Source organism: Cataglyphis hispanica, chromosome 12 (assembly GCF_021464435.1).
Source record: "Cataglyphis hispanica isolate Lineage 1 chromosome 12, ULB_Chis1_1.0, whole genome shotgun sequence".
Lineage (NCBI taxonomy): Eukaryota > Metazoa > Arthropoda > Insecta > Hymenoptera > Formicidae > Cataglyphis > Cataglyphis hispanica.
Window position 1 is genome coordinate 4,389,618 of NC_065965.1, and position 24,791 is coordinate 4,414,408.

At 31.4% G+C, this 24,791-nt stretch overlaps 1 protein-coding gene across 2 annotated transcripts; it reads left to right on the forward strand.

Moving 5' to 3' along the window:
- The first annotated feature begins 6,501 nt into the window (after nt 1-6,501).
- LOC126853635 (insulin-like growth factor-binding protein complex acid labile subunit) lies at nt 6,502-24,040 on the forward strand. 2 transcript variants are annotated; one of them, XM_050599509.1, is made up of 9 exons: nt 6,502-7,001; nt 18,599-18,875; nt 19,138-19,430; nt 20,009-20,598; nt 20,803-21,142; nt 21,221-21,586; nt 21,822-21,995; nt 22,082-22,298; nt 22,468-24,040. In XM_050599509.1, the coding sequence occupies exons 2-9, from the start codon at nt 18,612-18,614 to the stop codon at nt 22,870-22,872; spliced, it is 2,649 nt and encodes an 882-aa protein (XP_050455466.1). In that variant the 5' UTR covers nt 6,502-7,001; nt 18,599-18,611; the 3' UTR covers nt 22,873-24,040. The 2 variants fall into 2 exon arrangements, with proteins under 2 accessions (XP_050455466.1, XP_050455467.1); XM_050599510.1 differs by lacking the exon at nt 6,502-7,001 and adding an exon at nt 17,140-17,272.
- Nucleotides 24,041-24,791: the final 751 nt, after the last annotated feature.

Below are 24,791 nucleotides of genomic sequence, written 5' to 3' on the forward strand. Positions count from 1 at the left end.
GGTAGTATTAATAATAAGACGGATTTATACATGCATAGCAAAAAACAGAAAGAAATTGGCTAACAGGTTGCCGTGGCTTTTCACGAATCTGTTCTCGTGTGCCGATGCAATTGCTCTTCCCAACTCTCGTGAAACGAACCGCCGCTGCAAATGAGCCGATAAAGTGCCGGCACAACGCCAAGGTATTACGATACACCCACACTCTACACAGACGGCGTTAGCACGAGAATGTTATGCGTTAATAGACCAACTTCCCGGACATGACGAGTTTCGACGGCCGTAGCAAATCGTCAGCTGACAATGACATTGTCACGTCGCAAACGCCGCGAATCTCTTGCCATTTCTCTCGCAACGCTTTCTTCTCTATGACAATACGAAATATAAACGTCATAATTGCGAACGGTAAATAATGTAAATTTGGATACATATACTTAAATAACGGTAATTAGGTTAATATGGTCCGTTAGGTATAAGTGCTATAAAGTATTCCGCAGTATTATTCTGGCACTTCGTAGTGCGAATTTCCGCGGTTCCGTAGTTGTTTCGATCTTTATTCAGGGACTCAGAATCTGAGAAAAATATAAGATGTATTGCGAGGTACTTTGTAGGATATACACATCTGTCTCTAACGGCTCGTATTAATTTAATAACCGTTAGTTAGATTTAACTAGAATCTAGAAAAATTAATCAAAAAATGATAAGTATCTTATTTTTTTATAAATATTCTATCTGATTATATACAGCTTAAAATGTCTGAAAAATATTTATTAAGTTTTTTTATGATATTTTTAGAAAGGATCAATTAATCAAAGTTTATTTTGACAATAATAATAATAAATAATTATATTTAATTAATATTTAATACATTGATATCGCAATTTCTTTTTTATTGAACTTTTATTTCGTATCGTAGTAAATTAAGCATGTTACACGTTAAAAAAGATTTGCACAAAATCATAATATTTTTGCGCAAGCATTATCTGTCCATCTTATCCAACACTAACATAAGATGAAGATAAGAAAAGATAGAAAAGACTAAATGGTGCAGATGTAATTTTTTGTTCGCGTTCACCTATATTATACATTTATTTTTCTTTCATACTATGCACTCGAACATTTATTATTGTCAGCATATGCATGCATAATAAAAAAATTTTCTCGCGTGAAAAAAATGCACTTTGCCTTCGGTCTTTCACATCGGTACGGGCAAAGGTTTAGTTTAGTCACAGTCGCACTAATTAAAAATTTTATTCATGAGATAAATTTAAAAACTCATATCGAGAAATATAATTTTTTCCTATTTAATAAGAGATTATAAGTCGATAAAACTTTCATTCTCTGCATATTTCAAACAAGATATTGTACAAATATTTGTATATTTTCGAGTATTATTATCATTTTTGTAATCATTCTAAAAATTATAATAACGTCTTCAAGATAAAAATTATGTAAAGTTGTCTTATTCATTTTGATAAATCAATTCAGACGATTGCGAATTATCGAGATAAGCGAATTCTTTAATAAAATGTACTTCCGTGTACGTGCGGTGTATCATTTGTTAGAGTTTATAAACCGAGACCGGTTTCCGATTTATTCTACCTCGTGTACAATCGACAATCTACACGGTGCGGTTAGCAATGTATGCAGCCAGAGCAGTGTGTTGTCTGCTCTTATCTCTTCTCCGTCACCTATGATTTTGCAATTTAGGTGTACGCAACATGAGGTATTGCAGCCGCGGCGCGTAAGCACGCGGCGATTTCTACCGCCGAGTGAAATCCTTATCGTATCGGTCTTTCGATCGGATCCAGTCGGTATGCATGCTCTGAAAAAAAAAATGCCCGTATAAATTATAATGTGCGAGTGATGCATGTGGATGCGAGTAAAGCGCTTGCTCGGTAAAATTTACGATTGAAAATATGTGCAACCGTCACGACGGATATGCGCGGACAAAAACACGAGGAAAGTTCTTTTAACATAAAATATGCCGTATACACACTTGCACAATTGTACTTACATAATCAAATGATATCGGGAACGCGAACTTTTGCCATCTATCTTTCTGCAGATTAATATCTTTCGGGAATAAATTAAATTTCTTCATATCATGTTTATAACCGCGAACGATAATGATGAATATAAATTTAAAGTAATTAAATTGATATCATGATTTTGCATTAATCGACAAGTTTTAATTCGTATTTAATGACATAATAAGTTATGTTAATTGTCTTGTTGACACGTTGTTTTTACTTCTCTAAAATAAAAGAAAATTATAATAAAAATATGCATTAGCATGCGACGTTAAAAAAACAACAAAAAATTCTTGAATTATAATTTTAGCTTATCTAACACAGTTTTAGTCTAAACTAATCGATAAACTATAATAATTTTTTCGTGGAAAGAAAAAACAAAGCAGCAAAAATTACATCATGTTAAAACTTCAGCACGGTTTATATTACAAGCTGTAACTGCCAATACGTGTGTATATATTCAATAGTACTACAATAGTATTACAAACATGCATATTCAATTTATAGATTGTTTGTACATCTACATACTTTTTGACCATTCTCGCGATGAAGTAAAATAATAAAGTAAGGTAAACAAAAGTTGCTAATTATTTCGAAATTTACATTTATCTTAAAAAAGAAAGATTCGCTCTCTGCCTCAGTTTAAAATAATAAAAAAAGAAGGAAGCATGTTTGGATTTACGTTGAATAAATCGCGCAACATTGAGCAATATGCGTCGTGCACGATTAAATTGTTTTCATTCATATGTAGACGTGAAAAAAATCGCGTAAAAAAAGCATGCTACAAATTTTCTGAAACACGTTTAGGAGTGCTTGATAAAAAAAAAAAAACACGAAAAAGTTACGACAAATAATTTCTTGTGTCTAAAATAATTAACTTTGATTGATGTGATAGAATAGCAATTATTAAAGTATGCGTCGTTTCAATACACCTGTACAATATCGTATCGAGACAAGGTCAAAGTGATCTTCAATAAGTTATTCAGAACTCCGAGGTCGGGGCCTTAAGCCCGTGGGACTATTTTGTAGCCGCAGGAGACAATACGAGAGGATGGTTTTCTCGGAAGCATAAATAAATTGTCATCATCGATCGCCATTTCAACGTTGCAGAGCGATACTCTCGCTGTTGCGCTTCGTTTCCTGTTGCGACGACCCCTTCCGTTGTCCTCGTTTCCACGTAAACGCGGCGCTTTTCTTTTTATACGAGGAAAAGGGATCATTAAATATTTGCATGTCACAATACAATAGAACAGAAGAACGAAGAAACACATTGTGTTATATGCTGGCCTGTAGGAGGAAGGACAAATTAATGACTAATATAGGCTCTTATGTGAAAGAAAATTTACGCATAGTGCATCTGGAACTACAAGCTTGGGGAGCATTTTCATGCAGCTTTATAAAAAATATAGAAGTATAATTCCAAGATTTTAAATGAGGCAATCAAGCCTAAATGAATAATCAAGCGTGATAATGTCATTGTCACCAGACTCTATAAAATTTGTAACTCTTACACTTTAAATCAATTCATTATAAATATATAAATAAAAAAGATTATATTAATATATCAATTTTCTACATCTCAAACTTTTTTTTTCATATTTTATTAATCCTTTTTTAAAAATCAATATTGCAAGCATAGAAATTATTTCATCTTTTTTTTAATCTAAAACTTTACCCACAAAGTATAAAGTGAGTAGAAGAAAAATTTATCAGACAGAGAACATATATATGTGACGATACGTAATTAATTGAAACTATTATTTTACGATCATTAAATGATTTTTTCCGAGTTGAAATATAATAAAATCAATAAAAATGTCGTTGCATTTGCATATTTAAAAATGTAGGATGTGGTATTACTTTTTTAATTAAAGAAAGCGTTGAAAACTTCTAACGAGTTTTAGAAATTATTTGAATCATACGAATATGAACTTCTGGTTACTTTTAACGACATCGCTGTCGGCGCTAAGTGGTATGCGCAAATATAAAATCTCTTATCAGATAACAGAATACCTGATGATAACGTGTTCAAACCAGATAAAATATTCTTTTGGTCGGTGATGCGACACAATTCACCAACAAGAATTAAATCACAATTGAAGTTTTTTTTTCAAAAAAGGCATTTTGCTAGATAAGAAAATTTTGTAATATTTCTCCGTATTCTTATCTCCTTGTGTATCTATTAATTCTTCATCTCTTCTTAATCAGTAATAAATAAAACATTTTTACGCGACATATCTTTTAATGGGAATAAAAATATATGAGATAAGATTGTCAGATAAAGTTACGTCACTTCTCTGTTTTATCAAGAGGTAGGCAGGAAGTTACGTTTGAAAATGTTCTCAATAATGAATTCAAATTCTTCCCATATTCTGTAGAGGACAGCATTCACTTTGTTTCCTAAAGTGACTACAGATCTCCATTCTATCGACGGACAAATGCATATCGTTCAAGGCTATTATATGCACTTTGCACATTTTTCTATAAAGATATATCGCTGATGATCTCATATTTTGTGTACGCTTTCCTTTAGCATATCTTAATGATTGTAAAGAAGAAACTCATACGATCATCTGTCAATAATTAACGGCATTTATAAAAGTATCTACAAATACATTGTGTAAAAAGCTTATTCTTTGAATCTTTAAATTGTTCATAGATGATTACCTATATAATGTAAAACAAAATTATATTTTCAAAAGTAATATTTCTTATATATATATATAATAATACCGTCATTTATTAAATTTTGTACAGATGAATGTAATGTATTGGAAATCTGTTTCCAAAAATTTGTTATACGTCTTGAGAAGAATAGGATCTTTTTTTTTAGACTATTTTAATTTTTTTAGAAAATGCTTTGAAAATTTATAGAAACTAAAGTAACCAACAATACGTACAACATATTTTACAGGATTAAATACTAGATGGCATGCTAAAGCAGTTTCACAAGTAAAAGTTCGTTCCTACAGTATAGTCACAATTATCATTAACATTAAACTATTTTTTAAAGATAAATTTTTATTTTACCGAGTTGTGTATAAAAGTACTATTTATCTTATCTTTTCTCTGTTTCACCTTTTCTATTTTTTACTTTCTCTCTGTCACACACAAATACACAATAAAATAGCAAGGCATTACGAGTGCTTTATTTATTGCTACAATATAATAAGAATATAGATCTAGTACAGTAATTATATAAAAGATTGACACAATTATACAATATAATACAATTATACAATTATATAATATAATACAATTATATAATATAATACAATTATATAATATAATAAATTATTAATATAATAAAAGTAAATTGATTAAACACTACGTTGAGTAGAAATTAAACGCGACGTAGCAGTTTTATTTATAATAGCTGCAAAATTATTATCTTATCTGACCTATTTTAAGCTTACCTTACCGTATCGTGTACAAATATTAAATTTGATGTAAAAAATTCAGACAATTTTGTCATGAAGAAAGAAAACAATGGTCACAGCTTTAAAGTGTATTTTGTTTCAAGTACATATATAATATAAATTTAATATTATATTTTTGCTTCTCTTATTGGCTCCAAATATTCTCTAATGTAGGAAACTTTTTGAATATATTATGTTGATGATACGTTATGATTAATAATAAATGGATCTGTTTAAATTAAAAATTTCTCATTGGCATAATAATGTCCGAATAAACAGTATTTTCTTTGACAAAATATACTTTAGATAGTATATAAGTTTCTAATTATAAACTACATTTAAGACAAGAAGAAAAATATTTAACACAGTTACGGATTAATATCTAATATAGCTTGGTATATGTCATAAATTGCTTAATTGATTTGATATAATTAGAGAAAAAAAATAACACTCTAGAATTAAAAAAATTTTTTTTAATATTTCAATATTTTTGAGATTATAATCATTTTTCACTGATTGCACACTGATTGCTATATTTTATTATACATCAGAAAATGTATAAAACATACATCGTAATTCACACCTACAGCTCTCTCTATTATTATCTTATCTCTAATATTTTCAGAATTTATGTATTATCTTCGTTTATATATCACACCTTCTAGACATTAAACTATTTTTGTATGTAGATATATAAAAGATGCATTATTTTATCTCTGATTATCATCCAACTATTCCTTAAAAGATTTATTTTTCAAAATAGAATAAATTTATCAATTTATATATATATATATTTTTTTATTCTCAATTTTCATTTACCCTAAAAAATTATTAATATATACTATCAATTATTATAGTCTAATTTCTGTGCTTGCAATTATGTTACTAATAACTTTGCTCAATCTGTTGTTGATAGCTTTCAGTTTAATTTAAAGATAAATCTTTTCATCCACGTGTCCATCTAATATGTTATCGTTGTCCCCAAAATCAGCCGACAAAATTATCGATGTGCCGTAAAATCGAAAATTGATTTCTCGCGTAATTCGCTCGATCTGCACTCGTTCCTGTTATCCACGTACTTCCTTCTAACCGATTGCAGCCTTTTGCTGTCGCATCGACACCTACGCAGTGGATGCAATCATGGTTTGCGTCGATCGGCAACAACCTCCAACAACCTCTCTCCCTTTCTCTCTCGCTCTTTTTTCTTTCTCTCTCTCTCTTTCCTTTTCTCTATCTCTTTCAGCTCATTCTTTAGCTCTTTCCAGGTGGCGCACTGGTGCTCACCTGTCAGCATAATTTTTACCTAAGACCCACCAACAAGTCCAGGGGATCAGCCCAACCAATCGGCGCATCCGACCCTGGGGCCCCACGCTCCGTCTCTCCCAAGGAAGGTACGCCTCGAATAGTTCGCTCAGCTCCGACAGGCGCTTTAGTTCAGAAATTCCGTCGTGCGCAATAAACGTGAAAACGATAAACGAAACGTGAACCGGACTTTCCTGCACGAGTGGATCCCTCGATCTCTCCGGAACCGTCAACAACACTCGCAGATCAGGTGAGTGCTCATCGCAGTACAGAATGGATTCGCGGGTCCTTTCAGATGCAGCTACGACGCTGAGATCGATGATCGGCAACGCGATCGATCGCCTTGTCAAAATGGCTCCGACTTCTCCGAGGATTTTTTAGCACGTTAAGTTAGAATGACATTGATCATTCTATCCCAGGAACGTTATCTTATCACGTGACTTTGCACTGCAAATTCATCGCTGTATATCTGTTTGTACTTCCCGGTCCCTTTACTTATCAAATTTTTGAGAAATTATCTTCTTTTCTCATCGAGATTACGCAAGACTTGCATTTTCGTATATATTCGCAATTGCCAACATTTCGAAATACCACGTGAACCGATAATTTTAATATTTGTCGATATTTTTTGAAGTACTGTTAATGGAATAGATTTGCGTCACGAGAACAAGATACACGTTTCTAAGAAATTTCAAAGCCTGTGTTTTCTTATTAGCATTTTCCTCATCCACAAAAGAATATGCTGAACGACTTTATAAAAAATATTAGGAATTCCTCAAATATCAAAGCACAATGTGTCGAAAAAAATTGAAAATTTCTATATCACAAAAGTTATTATTTAATTCGAATTCAATTTATTAATTAATTTGAATACTACTCTAGTGATGGTATCAACATGTCTCGGATTAGGTAGATAAATTCTTACTGATTCGCCTTGTCTTCAGCTTACAATAATTATGACGTTCAGACGCATTGTCTTCTCGAGTCATTCTTATTTCCGATTCTATTCTTCAGCCATACGTCAATGTGGCCTGGAAGCTGCTGCTGACTATCGAATGCAAATTTCAGTCGCGATGATATCACGTCGATGTCAACTGTCGCGAATGATTGGAGGAATTTTCTTGGAGCTTGTTACTCGGTGTATTTGCGCATCGACGGCACGGTAGATGAAAATTCACATTTTGCACGCTCGTAACGCAACGTGGTTGTTGACTTGAAATCGCGTGTACACAGTGATCTCATCGTATATTTTTAGACGTCAAATACGCGCGAATCTCGAAATCACAAATTCGATCGGTGAGACTCTCGATTTTAGACCGGCCTCCCTCATTGACTTTCACGAAACTTTCCAAGATTCACAAGCAAAGATACGATCGGTGCGAGAAAATCGGTGAATCCGTCGCGCTATCAAACTCTGCGATTTCGATTACTCGCGCAAACAAAACGTAGTATCTCGAAAACATCGAAGCCTTTTTTGTTTTTCTGTATTATCTTATCGTTAAATACAAGAATGAAATATGTATACAAAAAAGTTAGTTAATTTAGTTGCAAACATAAATTCTTTGTTAAAAAAGAATTATGTTGACTTATCTTATTTAACATATTCTAATTTCATGATTAATAAACAATTTATGTACATCTCTTATTTAACAGATAACCCGCATATATTTTCAAAAATGTACATCATGCACAAATGTATACAAACCAGGAAAAAACTTTTTATATTACACTAAATATACAAGAGGATATATATGAAAGTTAAATAATGTACTAGTCAATTCGCTTTTACCTCGAATAAATATTTAAATTCTTTTGTTTAAATGTATCTCCATCTTAGTTTATCTAACTGAAAATCAATGAAATGACTAGATAAGTCGGTCATGTAAGAATTTAAAAGATAGCAAGACACAGTAGCAAATAATTAAAAAAAGGAAAAGGTCTTTCTGATTACTCTGAAAATATCACAATGCATATTATCTATCCACTTTTTTTATCGCGATATTATTCCACGCATGCTATTGGCGTTATCAATTTAATCAAATCTATAAATCCTCCCATTATGTTTTTCAAAATATCGTCAATTTTCATTTTTAATGTCGATTTTTAACTTTTTGATTCCGTTTTTGATTTAAGAAAATGAATTCTTATCCACAAGCGAAATACGATGTTTCGTGTTCGGTTCACTACAATGCGACGTATTTCGACTGACTCTATTATTATTATGTGGTTTTGCGAATCGCGCCATTACGCAATGGCAAGGTCAGTGTCCACCCAGATGATCTATTTTTGCATGTAAGAAACCACACGATTCATTGCGCGTCCGTAAAGTCTGGTTGTGAAAGCGGGCAAATGATGGTCAAGGTGCAAATAAAGCCGTTACTGTATAGCGACAAAATATGTCAGATCATCATGTTACTCATCTCTATGTTGAATGTTGTCATTTGAAATAAGATATACGCGCATCTCTGGAATATGCCTTTATTTTATATAAATTTATAGTTTTTACTTAATTTTTACTTTTAAAATATTTTATCTTACAATTACATAAATTGTTTTTAATAATGCATCACATTTCTGTCAATATTATTTTTCTGTTATATCTCAAAATTACTTTAATAAAAATGTTATATTTATAAAAGCATTAAAAAAAATTACTATTTCAAAATACTTTTTAATAGTATTATCTAGAAGATTTTACGCTATTAAGCGTAAAATCTTCTCTTTATCATGACGCTTTTATTGAAATTTATTCCGGACACATAAATATTAAATAAAAGAGACAGATGTACTGATTTATTCTTTTTACCATTTTGTTTTTTTTTATTCTAAGTCAAGCAGAAAATATACACAATATTCCATGTAATGCACTGCGACAATTAAGCATTTTATCAACGCGATGAATAATACGAAGCGATAAAGAAGATAATTATGATTAATACGTGCCGTTCATCATATATTGAGTTTTAGGATTTTCCTGGTGAACAAAGTAATTGGAGAAAAAAATAAATCTTATTTAAAAAATCATTATATAGTGCAATATTTTTTAACGAGTTGTATGAATGCTTTCATTATCGTTTATATATAAATAATATAAAGGATAGAACATAATCACTATATCAATCAAAAGTACTAATCAAAATTCAAAAATCGATCTTCTAATCAAGAAATAGTTTGCTGAGAAAAATTACACGCGAGCGATGAAATATATATATTTTTTTATTGAATATGTTTTCTTTGTGTTTCTGATATTAGTAAATCTAGTAAGTTAGTAATGCCTGATATTAACATGCAAGGATAGCAAAATTATTAAAAATCATCATCTGAAATTATCGAAGTCCAATTAATATGTGATGCGTAATTTGAAATTATATGATTGTGTTATTATCTCTATATTTCGTAGAGAAGAAAATATAATGTTTTTCATTTAATTATTGTACATTATTCAATAACATTTTTATAGTTCAGAAAATTTATATTTCAGGAATATTCCATCTTATTTTTCTCAGTTTAATTTTTCTTTGACCGAAAATGGTAACGCAACAAGACTTGAGTATCTTCAGTAATGATTCCAATATTATTAACAAAGAGTGTTTGTAAGAACGCTACTCCCGGAAAATATCACGGTTCAATTCATGTGCCATGCAACTATAAAAGGCTACATGGCAACAAATGTGCTTTCCTTCCACGATACATAAACCATCGGAACGATTTTCTCAATGCCATGTGGTTACGACGAGGCCGCACGATGGGACAATGTCGACATTTCAAAAACATTAAGTTCCTACATACTTTTTTAATGACAATGTCAGCTTTGTCGCAATCACATCAAAGTAAAAAAAATAATTGTATTAATTATTTATCACGAGAAACTATAATCTAAACGATTTATTAAAAATCACATATGTCGTTATTTTCTTAATACAATTTATGCTCTGAGTTTTAGCTATATATTGAATTGAATGATAAAAAAATCTAAAACGTGATAAATTCCTATTATCGCAATGGTATATTAATTGGAAACATGTATAATTGCAAATCAGGTTTCAGAATTTTATCAGTGTATATCGTATGAAAATATCTAGCAAAACATAAAAGAGTTTTTAATTTAACAAAGCATAATTGCAGAGGATTAAGTTATCACATGAATTATATCAACATGCATACTGCAAATGTCCATACAAAAGATTTAACAAGAGATGTAACAAGATTTATAATTATGAGAAAATTAGCTAGATCAAGTATTGAATATACATACTAATTCGTTATTCATAGAGTTATTATTTATAATCATTCGTTATTGAGCTCTTGCGTATTTGAATCATAGATACAAATAGATAAAATAAATTAATGTATCTAATTAGATAAATAGATAAAATAAATTAATGTATTTAATTTTCACCAACGAATAGATTAAATTAATTAAATAAATTAAAGTATAGAAACAAATTAGATCAGAAATATTCTGTAAAACCGCGCAATTTTTAATAATATCTACGCTCTATGGAGCATATATATATATATATATATATATATCTATACATCTTTTGTCCTTGGTTCGCATCATTCATAAGCGGACAACCGGACAGCCTCATATCTTCTGTCTGTATCGAATACGAAATATCGATACGTATGGCCGTATCATCCATACTCATTACTTCCATTTCTCTTTCTCTTCTGCCGAATCACGTAGACCTAAAAGGTCAACGACGTGGATTGACCTCCAGCAGACTGACGGTTATTGACATGAAAAAAAAACCATGTCATACGAGTAAGTACAAAATATACTAACGAGATATTCATTAATCGATAACTTCTAGGAATTAAAGCCCACGAGACAAATATACTTAAGTAATTAAAATACGATGTTTTCGAAGGAAATTCCTGTGTAATAATGCGAAGAAAGATGAAAAAAGTGCAGGAAAAATAGTCCACAAATTTTTGTTCAAAAAATTTATAGCCACTTGCTATAAATTATGAATTTTTTTTTAGATATTTTTTCTTTAAAATTGCAAAATTATTGTTCAAGTAAATTATTTGGATGAAAAAATTTGCCGACTATTCTTTCTTTTCTATTTACTCTCTCCCTCAATCAAAATAATTTTATATTGTTGAGATAAAGAGAAAAAGGCAGAAAAGAGAAAAAAAAGAAGGAAGAAGTTCAAAGGAGTTCAAAGGAGTTCAAAACAGAATTTTGAAAAATCTGATATATATATACACATGCAACTGTTTGCTATTTGAACACATGCACAAAAACGCACACATACACACATACCGTTTATTGACTATATACTAAATTACAACAGGTAATAAGGAGGCAGCCGGAGACAAAACAAATATGTTCTTCGAGTACAGAGTACGAGAGATAAATATACCGATATCACGAGGAGATAAAACTCTATATCTTTCGAGATAAAAAGAAAATTGCGGAGCTGTTCTTAAGAGTTAAATGTCATAGCTATATATATATGAGAGGATAAGAGATATTTAATTAGAAGTTAATTTACACGTGGAACTTTCTCTGGATTTTTAAAATAAATTGATAATAACAACTAGATTAAAGATATACTCTAAGAATTCAGTTTAAGAATTTAGATCCAAGTCCAAAAATATATATTTGTCTCGCAATCCCATAATTTCCAAGAAGAAATATTATTTTCGCATCATATTCTTATTTTTATAAAAATGTAAATGTGTCGTAAATATTTTACCGTTAATTATTTAATAATAATATATCAATTGCATTATAATAAGATTTGCTATGTAATAATTGAAATCTAAATTACATCATTAAAATAAGGATCTTGAATAATAAGAAACATTGACGCCACAAACTAATTTACAACCAGCACCGAATAACTGCGCAATAATATATTCAACACAATATGACGGTTTTAAAAAAAAATTAATATAAATATATATATATACATATATATATATGATCATACGTGCTGCCAGATCTATTGTGTATCTAATATCTATTTTGCATACAGCCATTGAACTAAAGAGACCAGACGCGCGATCCATCATTGTAATATTCGCGTCACCAATATAATTGCAACGGTCGCATAATTGCATACATAATAAGTCCCATCTACGATGCAAAACATTTACGCGACGAAACAAGAGCATCGGGATTACAGAGAAAAATAGAATCCGGTTTTCGTGAAAAAAAAAATGAAAATGTACTCTTATAACATCTGCGTTTAATAAACAAAATGATATGTGTTTACGATGATATATGTTTACGATTTATATATATTCGCGGATTAAAGTTGTGTGTATGTGTACGTATACATATGTGAATAATAATCATATGTATACATATGCGAATAATAATCAATAACTACGTATATTCCGCAAGCCGTTCGGACTGTACATATGTTTGTGCTACATAGATGCTGACATTTTACAGATCAATCTAGGATTTCTAATGCGGGATCGGTATATTCTTTATAATGTAGAATGTTAGTAATAAAGAAAATTTCTACGTAAACTACTAATGCGTATGTATACTACGCATCTATACAATGAGTAGCAAAATAATTTATTATTGATAGTTAGTAACAATATTTTTTTTAAACTTGTATACTTTTATTAATTCACAAATGCAAATTAATCGCACAAGAAATTATTTATTATTTAATAAAGAATGTAGAAAAGACAAATAGTACAAGAGTATTTGCTGGCCCCTTGAGTGAATGACAATCGTTCACGATGAAGTGTCAGATGATAGACTGTATATGCAATTCCTATTTGGAAAGCAAAATACGCCTCCTCGAAGCGTATTCGCGTCGTACATAAACATAAGAGTGTGCAATACACGTTTGCGTACGTTCGATGGAATGCGACTAAATGGTACGGGTAATCGCAAAAAATATCAAACTGCAAAAGCAATCGTGCAGTTTTATCATCGATATTTTTCCGCGTAGGATTTCCGTGTAGGATTAAACTGTGCGATTTATGACAATCATGTTGCAATCTTAAAACTATCCGCGCCGCGTAATTATAAATTGTTGTTATAAAAAAGAAAAGATTGATCAATGTAGTATAGTTGCCATCGGCCAATCGCCCTACATACTTGAGTAAGGCATTAACAACTTGATGGAGAGAACACAATATAAATTAATTTGATAATTGATTTAAATATTTTACAGAAATAAAATTGCAGATAAAAATGAGAAAATTTTTGCAAAACTACTATATATATGTATATGTTTTTTCATTACTAGTTTGACATAACTACAACATAAAGCTTTACATAATAGATCATCCTTGACATTTTTCTCGGCATTCTCCCCTTCAATAAAAAAATTACATACATAAAATTTCTTGATGTAGTTATATGTAAAATCAGTAATGTGATAAAACATATATATAAAAATTTTATATACATAAAAAATTTCTTTAGCAAAATTATTTTAAAATTTCATGGACAGAAACAAGAATTCTTCAAAAAGTTATGTTTGTCAAACACAGGACTTTATCTATACAATATTTTTAAGCTTAGTAAAAATAATCAGTATTTTGCTTGCTTAACTAAATCGAAATCCTTTTTAACTTCCGTCTTAAAATTCTTCCAAGAATATTTTCTCATAATTTTCTGTTTTAACTCTCTATTGGCGCGTTATTTCCACGCAATGCATTCTTGTTATCTACATAATCTGCTACTCGAAGAAAACGCCAGCTTATGTTGAGATTTATTGGAGGGCCTCTTTCGAATCAGGTTGATCTTCCACTCCGTGCTTCTGGTCCCACCGGCAATTTAGAGCTTAAAGGGAGGGATCCGACCACCTGCGCTTGCCTCGCCTCAGAGCAAGTAACACTGGTCCAAACTTCGCCGAGGAGCCGCCAAGTTATCTTTCAGAGATCGAACAAAGACTCCAGATGGAACTCGCGGGCCCTATACTTAGCTTCCGCCTCTTAAACTCACATTCACACGTATGTTTGTTCACTTTACGCATTCGATCTTCTGGAGTTTTGTATGCCATTTACACAACGGCGGACCATCTTTTTTTGAGCAATTTCTTCACAGAATCTTTCTACAAAGAAAGGCTCCAAATGACGCTAAAAGGAAGAATGCTGAATTTTTGTGGAAAAAAAAACGTTTCCTAAATATTTTCTTTCGCTTGATCTCAAAGGAACGTGTTACAAAGTAGCCGAGAGGACAAGAAATATTATTGGCGCAGATGTCAAGCACGAACATGAATCTCTTAATTCGTGAACATTATTCAAGTGATCGCGATTTAAAGTAGCATTCCAGAGATCAAAGGGAATCTTAAATCTATTCTTTGTTCGATCACAATCCAATTTCAAAAGAAATCACCGAGTAACGTGAATAAATATCAATGAATTCTCGTGAGATCGCATGCATCTCGATCGTTCAAGTTGCCAGGCGAGATAAACACGAGAGGCATCAGTGTAAGATAACTCCATTGTCCTCGAGAGAGGAGAAGCATCTTGAAGTGATTATTGCGCGTTGATTAAAACGCGTATTGTAAATTTCCCGAGAAATAAAATAACTAAGTCACGCGATTTTCACTCAAATACGCTTACCGAGATAATATCGAGATAATTACCGAGATAAGTAAATATTGTCTGTCTTATCGAGCTGCTTTTTTCATTTTTGTTGCGATTCTAATTGAAAACTGTTCAAAATAGCTCCGCGTATTTCTGACGCGTAAAAATAATTCCGCGATTTGAGCATTTGCATGTCACTCTGTGTCGTTGCTTTACCGCATACTAATGTACTCCTTCCGTAGGATATAACCATTCTTTGCACATTCTTTTCATTTGAATAATTCGCCGCGCCAAGAAATTGTCTACGCAGAAAAGAGCATAAGAACGACACAGCAACTCGTATAAATTCCACTTCAGGAATTAATACACATTTGTTCTGTGCTCAGACGGATCAACCGAAGGAACATGAGAATTAAGATACAATAAATATAAGCTTGTTCGACATTTAAACAAGCGATAACAATATGAATTTTAAAATAACGCATTCTAAAATTTTACCAAAAATTCATATGTTTACTATATAAATAAAAGTTATCAAATTTCATATTTATGATAACTGATTTTAATAACACGGCTATGTAGAAATGAAAGATCAAATGCGTTTAATGAAAGGAATCGCGTGTTAAATGAAAGAAGCATAAATTATTATTGTTATTATTTTTTTTTTTTTTTTTTAATTGCCCGGCTACATAAAGGCGAGACTTTGCAAGTTATAAAGTTGCAAAAATCTTATCCTGCTTATTCATCCTACGCAATTCTAATCTGTGCTTGTTTGAAAATTTTTAGACATTTTTGAATTTTTGTTTATACTTGTGCGAGCTGACATTTCGTCGAACAGATTTTTCGGCTAACATAACGTAACACAGGAGCAGAAAACATTGAATATCGTGACTGATAAAGGCTATCAATCAAAAAATCGATCTTTGTATCTAAGCAAACTCACACTCTTGATAAAAAAGTACGTGATGTAAAAATATACATCGATTGAATATACTTGTGCAATATTTGTACAACATGCTCGCTATATAATAATTCCAAAATAAGTAAAATTTAGATTACTAAAAATGTTATATGTTTCCAAATCTCTTTTCTTTTCTTCTATCGTTCATTATTTACAAAATTGAAGCTTTTGCTAAGATTGTATATGTGATAATATTTTGCAACAACTGAGCAAATTTTGAAAATAATGATATTCCTTGAGGTCGGTTAGGATATTATTCTTCTCATCAAATTTACAACCAATTATACTTGTAAAAGGAGAAAAAATTTCTTCTATTTAATAATCAAGAGTTAAATAAAAATCATATTATATTCTATTTATAACGACATTATCAAAATTAAAATAATATTTATTGTAATACTAATTAAAATGATAATCATGTTCTTTTTCTACTGCAAAAAGAATAGTGCCCATAAATGTGGCTGTAAATGCAGTAATTTCATGATTCGTATTAACATTAAAACTATATAAAAATATAAGATAATGAGCATACATATAGCATCGGAATTTTATAACAATTGTTAATGTGAATTTACATTATCCAATCACATATTAGACATATATTTTCCAAGTAAAATATTTCCTCATCTCATCTAACTTATTAAAACAATTTTGTGCAATAATAATAATTGTATGTAACGTTGTTCAATAATAATTGCGGATTATTCAATAATCACTGGCGCGGAATATTTCTGATTTTCCATTTTTCGAATGTTTTCTGATTTTGCAGTCGACAAACAAGAATTCGTCACTCGTTTTCATTTTTGTCGAAAAGTTCGTACCGAATCCAATCTATTCACGTACGTGCCAGAAGTCGCGCCGGTCTGCAAACCGTCACGGTTATCTAACGTCAGCGTTCGTAGGTGGGGCATGAACGGTTGTGCAGTAACAACGCTGTACCGGGTGCAACCGCGTCCGCTGAAATCTCTGATATCGCCAACAGAGCGCAGTTTATATTGTTCCTCGAGCTCGCGTAACACGGCCTCCCTTGAATAGGAATAAAGGTATATTCTCGCGAATATGATAGAACTTTTGTTTAACCACTGTTTAACCGAATGTTTGACAGTTTGATAATTTCGTGGACTCTCGAAGTTTAAGAACTGCGTTGTATACAAAAAACAATTAAATTTCGAGATAAATAACGTAGAAATTGATTAAATTATTCTATTTGTGTATTTATTTTTATTTTTTATTGTTTTTTTGGAAGAGTGTCAAGAGCAGCGTATGTAATTTAATGTAAGAAATTGCAGTAGCGAATGGAAGTTTCATTCTGAAAAAAAAATCATCTTATTTATTTGCGAGTTTCTGCTCTCTTTGATTGCAGTATGAACATGATATTTTGACGTATAGTAATCAATTTCTTACAACTTTGATATAGATTAATCATGCTACATGACAATATAAAAAGTATATTCATAGTGTTATAAATTATGAGCGTATAAACAATCATAAAAATTATTAATATTAATTTTTTTAATATATATAATTAAATATATATATATATATATATATATATATATATATATATATATAATTAAATATATATAATTTTTAAATATATATTAAATATATATATATATATATATTTTTTAATTTATGTACATTGTTCATTTTACCGTCTATCATTCAGTAACGTTTCGAGAAGTCTAACAAAGCATCACTTGCCTTCACAAACTGGCCACCAGATGTTACTTGAGAAAGAGTGAGAAAAAGTTTCACGTTACACGAAATATAAAAGGCTCAAAAGTGATGCATTTCTTGTGGACCATAGATTTTAGGAACTATATACTAAAGAAAAGTATTTAATTATTTATAGAAAACACAACGGATAAGCTAGTAATTCTTGTAAAGTAAAACATTCTCAAATTCACAAAAATTCTGAATAAATATTAAATTCGCCCTGTGTGAGATTATAATTTTATTAGTTATTATAATTATTTATTAGAAATTTATAAAATTATTTATAAATATTTATTTAAAATTATTATAATTGTATCGTATATAATTATTTGTATTATAATAAAAAAATATTAAATTTATTCCTCTATTCTGTGTATTATTCATTAACAGTCTTTATTACATAATAATTACAAACATTTACTATATGGCCTCCCACCCAATTTGTAATTAAAGTTATTTAATTATGATAAACTATTCTAATGTAACAAAAAGTTCATTATATCAATATTTTAGATTATAGTATATCGAAACTCCTAACAAACACATATACATTAATAAACGTATAAAAAAGTTTGTAAAATATCCTTAAAAAAATATCGTAAAATATCTTCGTAACATATCGTCCAATAATAAAGTTGGATCATTTTCAGAATAAGCTTTAACATGGAAATCTCGGCAGCTTTGCTGCTGACCATCTTCTTGGCGGCCACTACCGTTACAGATGGCTTGAGCACAACTATTGTTTCGATTTCACCTACTACGGAGTTTATTCGCAACGAAGTGAATACGACAACTACCGAATCTGGGAACGAAGTGAATACGACAACGCAGAGCAAATTTTTAGATTATGTCAGACCTTTCTCGAGTATAAAGGACATATTGATGCAGGAGATTCATACTTTAAACAAAGATGTTTCTGATGCCAAGGTCTGTATTTAATTATACGAAAAACGTTGTATAATATTTTTAATCATCTAACAAATTATAGTGGTCTGTCTTTCATATCTTCTTATATTAAAGAAAAAAATTCAATTTCATCAAATATTTTTTTATTACGTGAATTATTAAGATCGTATATTATAATATATTTACATTAAAATAAAATCATTTTATATGATATTCTAGAATACAATTAGTCTCAATCTGATCCTCATTGTATTTTTAATCACAACTAAAAATGATTATGCAGATTCAGGAAGAAGTAGCAGAGACTTTGAAGGCTGAAGCGCAAAGAGATCATACGGATTTGCGAATCAAAACGACTGCTAAGCCGAGCAACTCAACAACGAAGAAAGAGAAACTTGCGGCGGAAAATGAAGAATTGTGGAATATCGACGAAATGTACGACGAGGAGGAAAATAAAAACGACGAGGAGGATTACTACGATGGAGACGGGTTCGACGACATTGACGAAGAAGTCATGACACAGTGTCCCGATTATTGCAAATGTGCAGGGCAATACGCCGCCGCAACGACTGCCACGTATGTTTCGCAGCTTCTCTAATCAGATCATTATATAACGGAATAACAACATCCCTTGATATGACAGTAGATAAAGAGCTCACTGATAAACAATTTCCTGCTCAGAGAAAAAGAGCAATTATTATGACATATTTCTTTACATTAATGCGAAAAATTGCACGTAATCGAATGAATATTCCATTTTTGCTTTATGGATCTTGATTCTTTCAACGTCATTGTTGCAATTTATCCGAAGATATAAGCATAAATACATAATAAATGAGATAATTAAAAAATTACGACGTTACGATATACTTGAATGTAACAGCAATTATAATTATTTCATCGCGGTTTCATCTCTTTTATATTTTTCTAAATTTTCCCAAAATTAAAATATTATCGCAATTAGTTTCAGCTATATAATAGAACCGCAAATAGTCTTTTGCCAAATTCTCACAGAAAATTTTCTAGATTAAATCTCGTTAATTAATGTCAAACATATGATTACTAATGTATTTATAGCAATCATATGTAACCAAAGAGTAATATTATGTAACTTTTTTCCAATAATTATTTTTATTTTTCCTTTTTATTCGTAGGTGCACTAAATTGGTGGATGAACAAGCTTTTGGACCAGGTATCGCGCATCTGCGAATCGAAAACGCTCCGCCGATTCAATTGGGACCGAATGCTCTGCGAGCTCGCGGTCTCCAGCAATTGGAGTCTATCGCTATCGTCGACACGCAGATAGACGAGCTAGATCGTACTGCATTTAACGGCATCACATATCTGTTTGCGGTGAATTTGACGCGCAACGGCCTTCAGGATATCCATCCGAATACCTTTCAGAACAACACGCAGCTCAGTTTACTCACAATCTCCGGTAACATGTTGAAACACATGCACGACGTGCACACGAAGCCGACAAAACACTACCTGTTGCATGCATCATCGATCACTGATTTCGATTTCTCAAACAACGGGATAATGCGACTGAAACGTACCGCCTTTTCCAAGATGCAAAGCCTCAGTTACCTCAATCTGCGCGGTAATAGATTGAGAGAAATCGATAGCGCGATTTTCGACTCGCTGCACTCGCTCATGGAAGTGGATCTCTCGGATAATAATCTGAATGAGCTCCCGTCCGATCTGTTCATTGACAAAGAAATACAAGCTCTTCGCGTCGCTGGTAAAAAAATGACCATATTTTTGCAATGTAATTTAAATTAAAAAATAAGCGCAAGGCAAAGTGTGTACTTGGTTATTGAATTTAACAGAGAAATAATTGAGTAGATTTTTATTTTATCGGCTTATATTGCTGATGAATAAAGTAAGATCGGACAGTTACTTCATTGTTAAGAAACATGATTAATATAAAAGGAATTATTTTCAGGAAATAATTTATCGACGTTGGCCATAAGTGCCTCAAAGCTGACGACGCTTGACGTTTCGAGAAATAAGATCAAAGTACTCACCAAAGAGGATCTGAATAATGTACCACTATTGGAAACGTTATATATCAAATCGAACAATCTGAAAAAGATTCATCAACACGCTTTCAGCGATCTCGAGCAATTGCGACATCTTGATATCAGTGACAACAAGCTGTCCTCATTAACGGAACATCATTTCAAAAACAATCCAAGATTACAAGTTCTGCTGATGAATGATAATCCCACTTTACAAACTCTGCCAGTTTTCAAAACTTACGGCTTAATACACGATACATTTAGGTAAAATGTATCAGCCTATTGTTATATTTTAAAATATAAGAAGCTCGTTTTTTATTAATAATTACCGTTATTTGACAGCGTCTTCCGTTTTGAATGCGCGAATTGTGGCCTGGATAATCTCAAACCGGGCACATTTGACGAAATGCCAGCAATAACTCGGCTGAATCTCGCGAAGAATCGTTTAAGCAATTTGCCTGTAGGACTCTTGCAACGCCTCTCGTCTCTACGAGAATTAGATCTCTCCGACAATATCATATCTATTCTGCAACCTGGAATGTTCCACGGTGCCGAGAGTTTGAACAAGCTGAGTCTCGCGCATAATCCATTGACTACATTGCAAGTGACGCCATTTTTGAATACACCAGGACTCGTGAAACTGGACGTGAGTCGTTGCAACCTCGAACGTGTTTGGAGCGAAGCTAGAGTACCATTGAAAAGTCTTCGGTAAGATTTCAAAAAATAAACTTTTTTCCATATAATTTTCATAATTTTTTTTCATAACTCTCCTCTTCTATATATATATAACATTTTATAAGTTTTTTAATTTGAGGATTATTTAAAGTTTCCTCTTAATAAAAACACAAGTTTTGCCGTAGCAAAATTCTTTACATTTACAAATACAAAGATATTAAGATATTCGATATCGATCAATGTATTTCATGCTTTCGTTCCTTTTCAGATTCCTGTCGGTTCGCGGTAATCTTTTACGACGAATCACTGTGGAAGAACTTAGAGCTACGCCAAGACTGTCGGGTCTAGATCTGTCGCACAATCCTCTAGATTGTGACGAAGAATTTAATCAAGCTCTGCAATGGCTCACCGATCACGGTGTTACACCAACGGAGACACTTGGGTTAGTAAACATTCAAATTCATTGCCCACAGATTATATCATATATTACACAAGAATTCTCTTAATACCTCGTAATGCTTTTTGAAGATATGTCAATGATTTTGCTGATGTTGACGACGATGCCGATTCAAAGGGCATCAGTCAATGGACAGATTTAGCAAAGATAGCTTGTGATGGAATCGATGATGGCCCACCACCTAGACAAGCTCCTGGCAAAAACACACAATCAAAGGACGTTTTTCTCGACACCCCAGAGGATTCCGATTCTCTATTCACACTCACAAACGAGCTCGATAAGGACGAGGTAAAACAATAGCGAGTAATATTTCTTGCCCGTTGCAACGTGCCCGTTGAAAATATCCTTTATATACTTTAATTATCTTCAATTTCTCTTGAAATTGAATTATAACGTTCCAATCTCGATAATATAATAGCGAAATAATATGCAATAATGCCAAACGCGTTTGTTACAGGAGCTTCTCAAGCTGAACATCGATCATGGTATACATGCCGATGACCCACGACTCTTGGAAGATCAGGAATACGACGAGGATTTCAGGATCACCACGGAATATCACTCTTGGTACAACTTAAGGCCTGGCTTCAAAATCTGGCTTATTTCCGGTACTATCCTGTTCGTTTTGGTCGTGTTCCTGTTAGTAGCGCGCATCGCTTGTTGTTTGGCGAACAAACGAGGACGTGGCCCCGTTCTCAGGCCGCCTATGATCCTTCGTCAAGGTCTGGTCGACAATAAGAATTGCGGTTTGGTCTACAAACCCCTGCAGGAAGAAATAGCCACACCTCACATGCCAAAACGAGGTAGCTTCTATTCCAGCAGCACCTTCCATTATGATAAAATCGTGCCAGAGAGTGTATAAAAAAGTGTTTTCTGATTAATTAAGTGATCAATTACGAAGCGACCGACCGACGTGATTCCTCTTGACCGCCGAAAACTATTTTGCGTCGCTTTCGCAAATCAAGAGATATTCTTTAGAGACTTTTATTGGTTGAACGACGAAGTCGATAAGAGAAGAAAGGAAAGCGAGTCCATTTCATCAATTCTCGCAAAAATATGTTTTAATTACGATTTCCAATCAGAACGCAATTAGGCAGATTTTTCTCTCTTTGATCGTAGGTAACAATATACACATGATCTTATCGGCAAATTTTTCATCATTTATATTAAAAGAATATCAAAGTTAAATAAATATAATTGTCAGCATTTAATTAAACCTTGTAAAAATGTATACGATTTGAAACGCATCTCGAGTTTTCCTCACATTTTTAAAGTTTACAAAAAAGAGCGATTAATATATAAGTACGTTTATTGTCGCAATTTATTAACGCAAAGACGATGCCTAATAGAAGTAATAATTTAGATATAAGCTGCAGTGCTATATCTTACAATCAGTTCAGAACATAAATTTCTTTATATGTATATGGAAATAATAGCAATGTACTTATTTTATTTATAGGTTTTATTTAAGCTTACAACTTTATTCGTCGCTTAAGCAGTGGCCAGATGAATTTCAAAGTATAATTTAAATTTATTCAACTGCTTGTTTATAGAAAAATGTAATCCAATACAGAAATTATAAAGGTATAACTTAATAATATTAATATTGAAAAATAATGTAGAAAATTTTAGCAAAAACGTGTCAATTGGTGATCGATGATGGATGAATGAGAGAACTACGCGTATGATGGATGCAAAATTTTATACAAAACAAAGTAAAATAAAACCTTTTTTTAAGATGTCCAATCCCCAAGTGATACATGCCAATACAGTACCGCATAACAGTAATTGTAGTTTTCAATTACTTACTGGTGACAATATTCTTATCTGGCGGAGGTCCGTAAACTTACATACGACATTAACATTTTGCAAAATGTTATGTCACTGCGCAAATATTATTATACACTACTATATATATATACATATATATATATATATATATATATATATATATATATATATATCTGCTGTAAATAACATTTGTAATAATAAAAATATATCGTTTTAATAAAATATTAAGTAAAATTAAATTAAGTAAAATTAATTTATTTTCTATTTCAATCGAGTATGTTGCAAAAAAGTGAACATTTAAAAAAAGAGATATAGATATTAGAAATCAAGAACATGCGATTCGAAACAAAAAAATATTTTGTTAACTTGTTTTTATACATAAAACAGCATTCATCCAAGGTTCAATACGAAAACAAAACTTGTATAACTAATATAACTAATATATCTATAGAGATAAATGACATGAATTGAACGTGCTCGATTGGATAACTTCTATCATAACAAGAACCAACGCAATAAAATTATGCAAAACAAGAATAGTTGATTAGAATTCAGATTAGAATTATTGACGCAGTAGCTTTATATGACAGCAAGCTACATTAACTCATTATTGACAATTATAGTAAAAAAATTTTTCGCAATATATATATATATATATATATATATATATATATATATATATACATTATGTTTAGTAAATAAACTGTGCTTTGAATGTGCAATACAGATATTTTGCTTATAACGTGAAACGTTAGATTAAATATCTATATAATCAAAACTCTTTAATTATGTATGAATTTTAAAATAAATAATTATATAAATGTAGGATCACTTAATGATGCTGTGCGGTAAAGTGTTATTCACAGAACAAATAAATTTAAATTTTTCTGCAGAACAAATAAATTTATATTTTTCTGCAGAACAAATAAATTTATATTTTTCTGCAGAAATTTAAGACTATAAAATGCAAAACTTTCAAATTGTATGCCG

Excerpts from the sequence above, each read along its gene's own strand:
- LOC126853635 (XM_050599509.1), top strand. The coding sequence starts at position 18,612 with ATGGAAATCTCGGCAGCTTTGCTGCTGACCATCTTCTTGGCGGCCACT. Across the intron at positions 20,599-20,802 it reads ACAAGCTCTTCGCGTCGCTG|GAAATAATTTATCGACGTTG; the intron begins GTAAAAAAATGA and ends AATTATTTTCAG. Across the intron at positions 21,587-21,821 it reads GTACCATTGAAAAGTCTTCG|ATTCCTGTCGGTTCGCGGTA; the intron begins GTAAGATTTCAA and ends GTTCCTTTTCAG.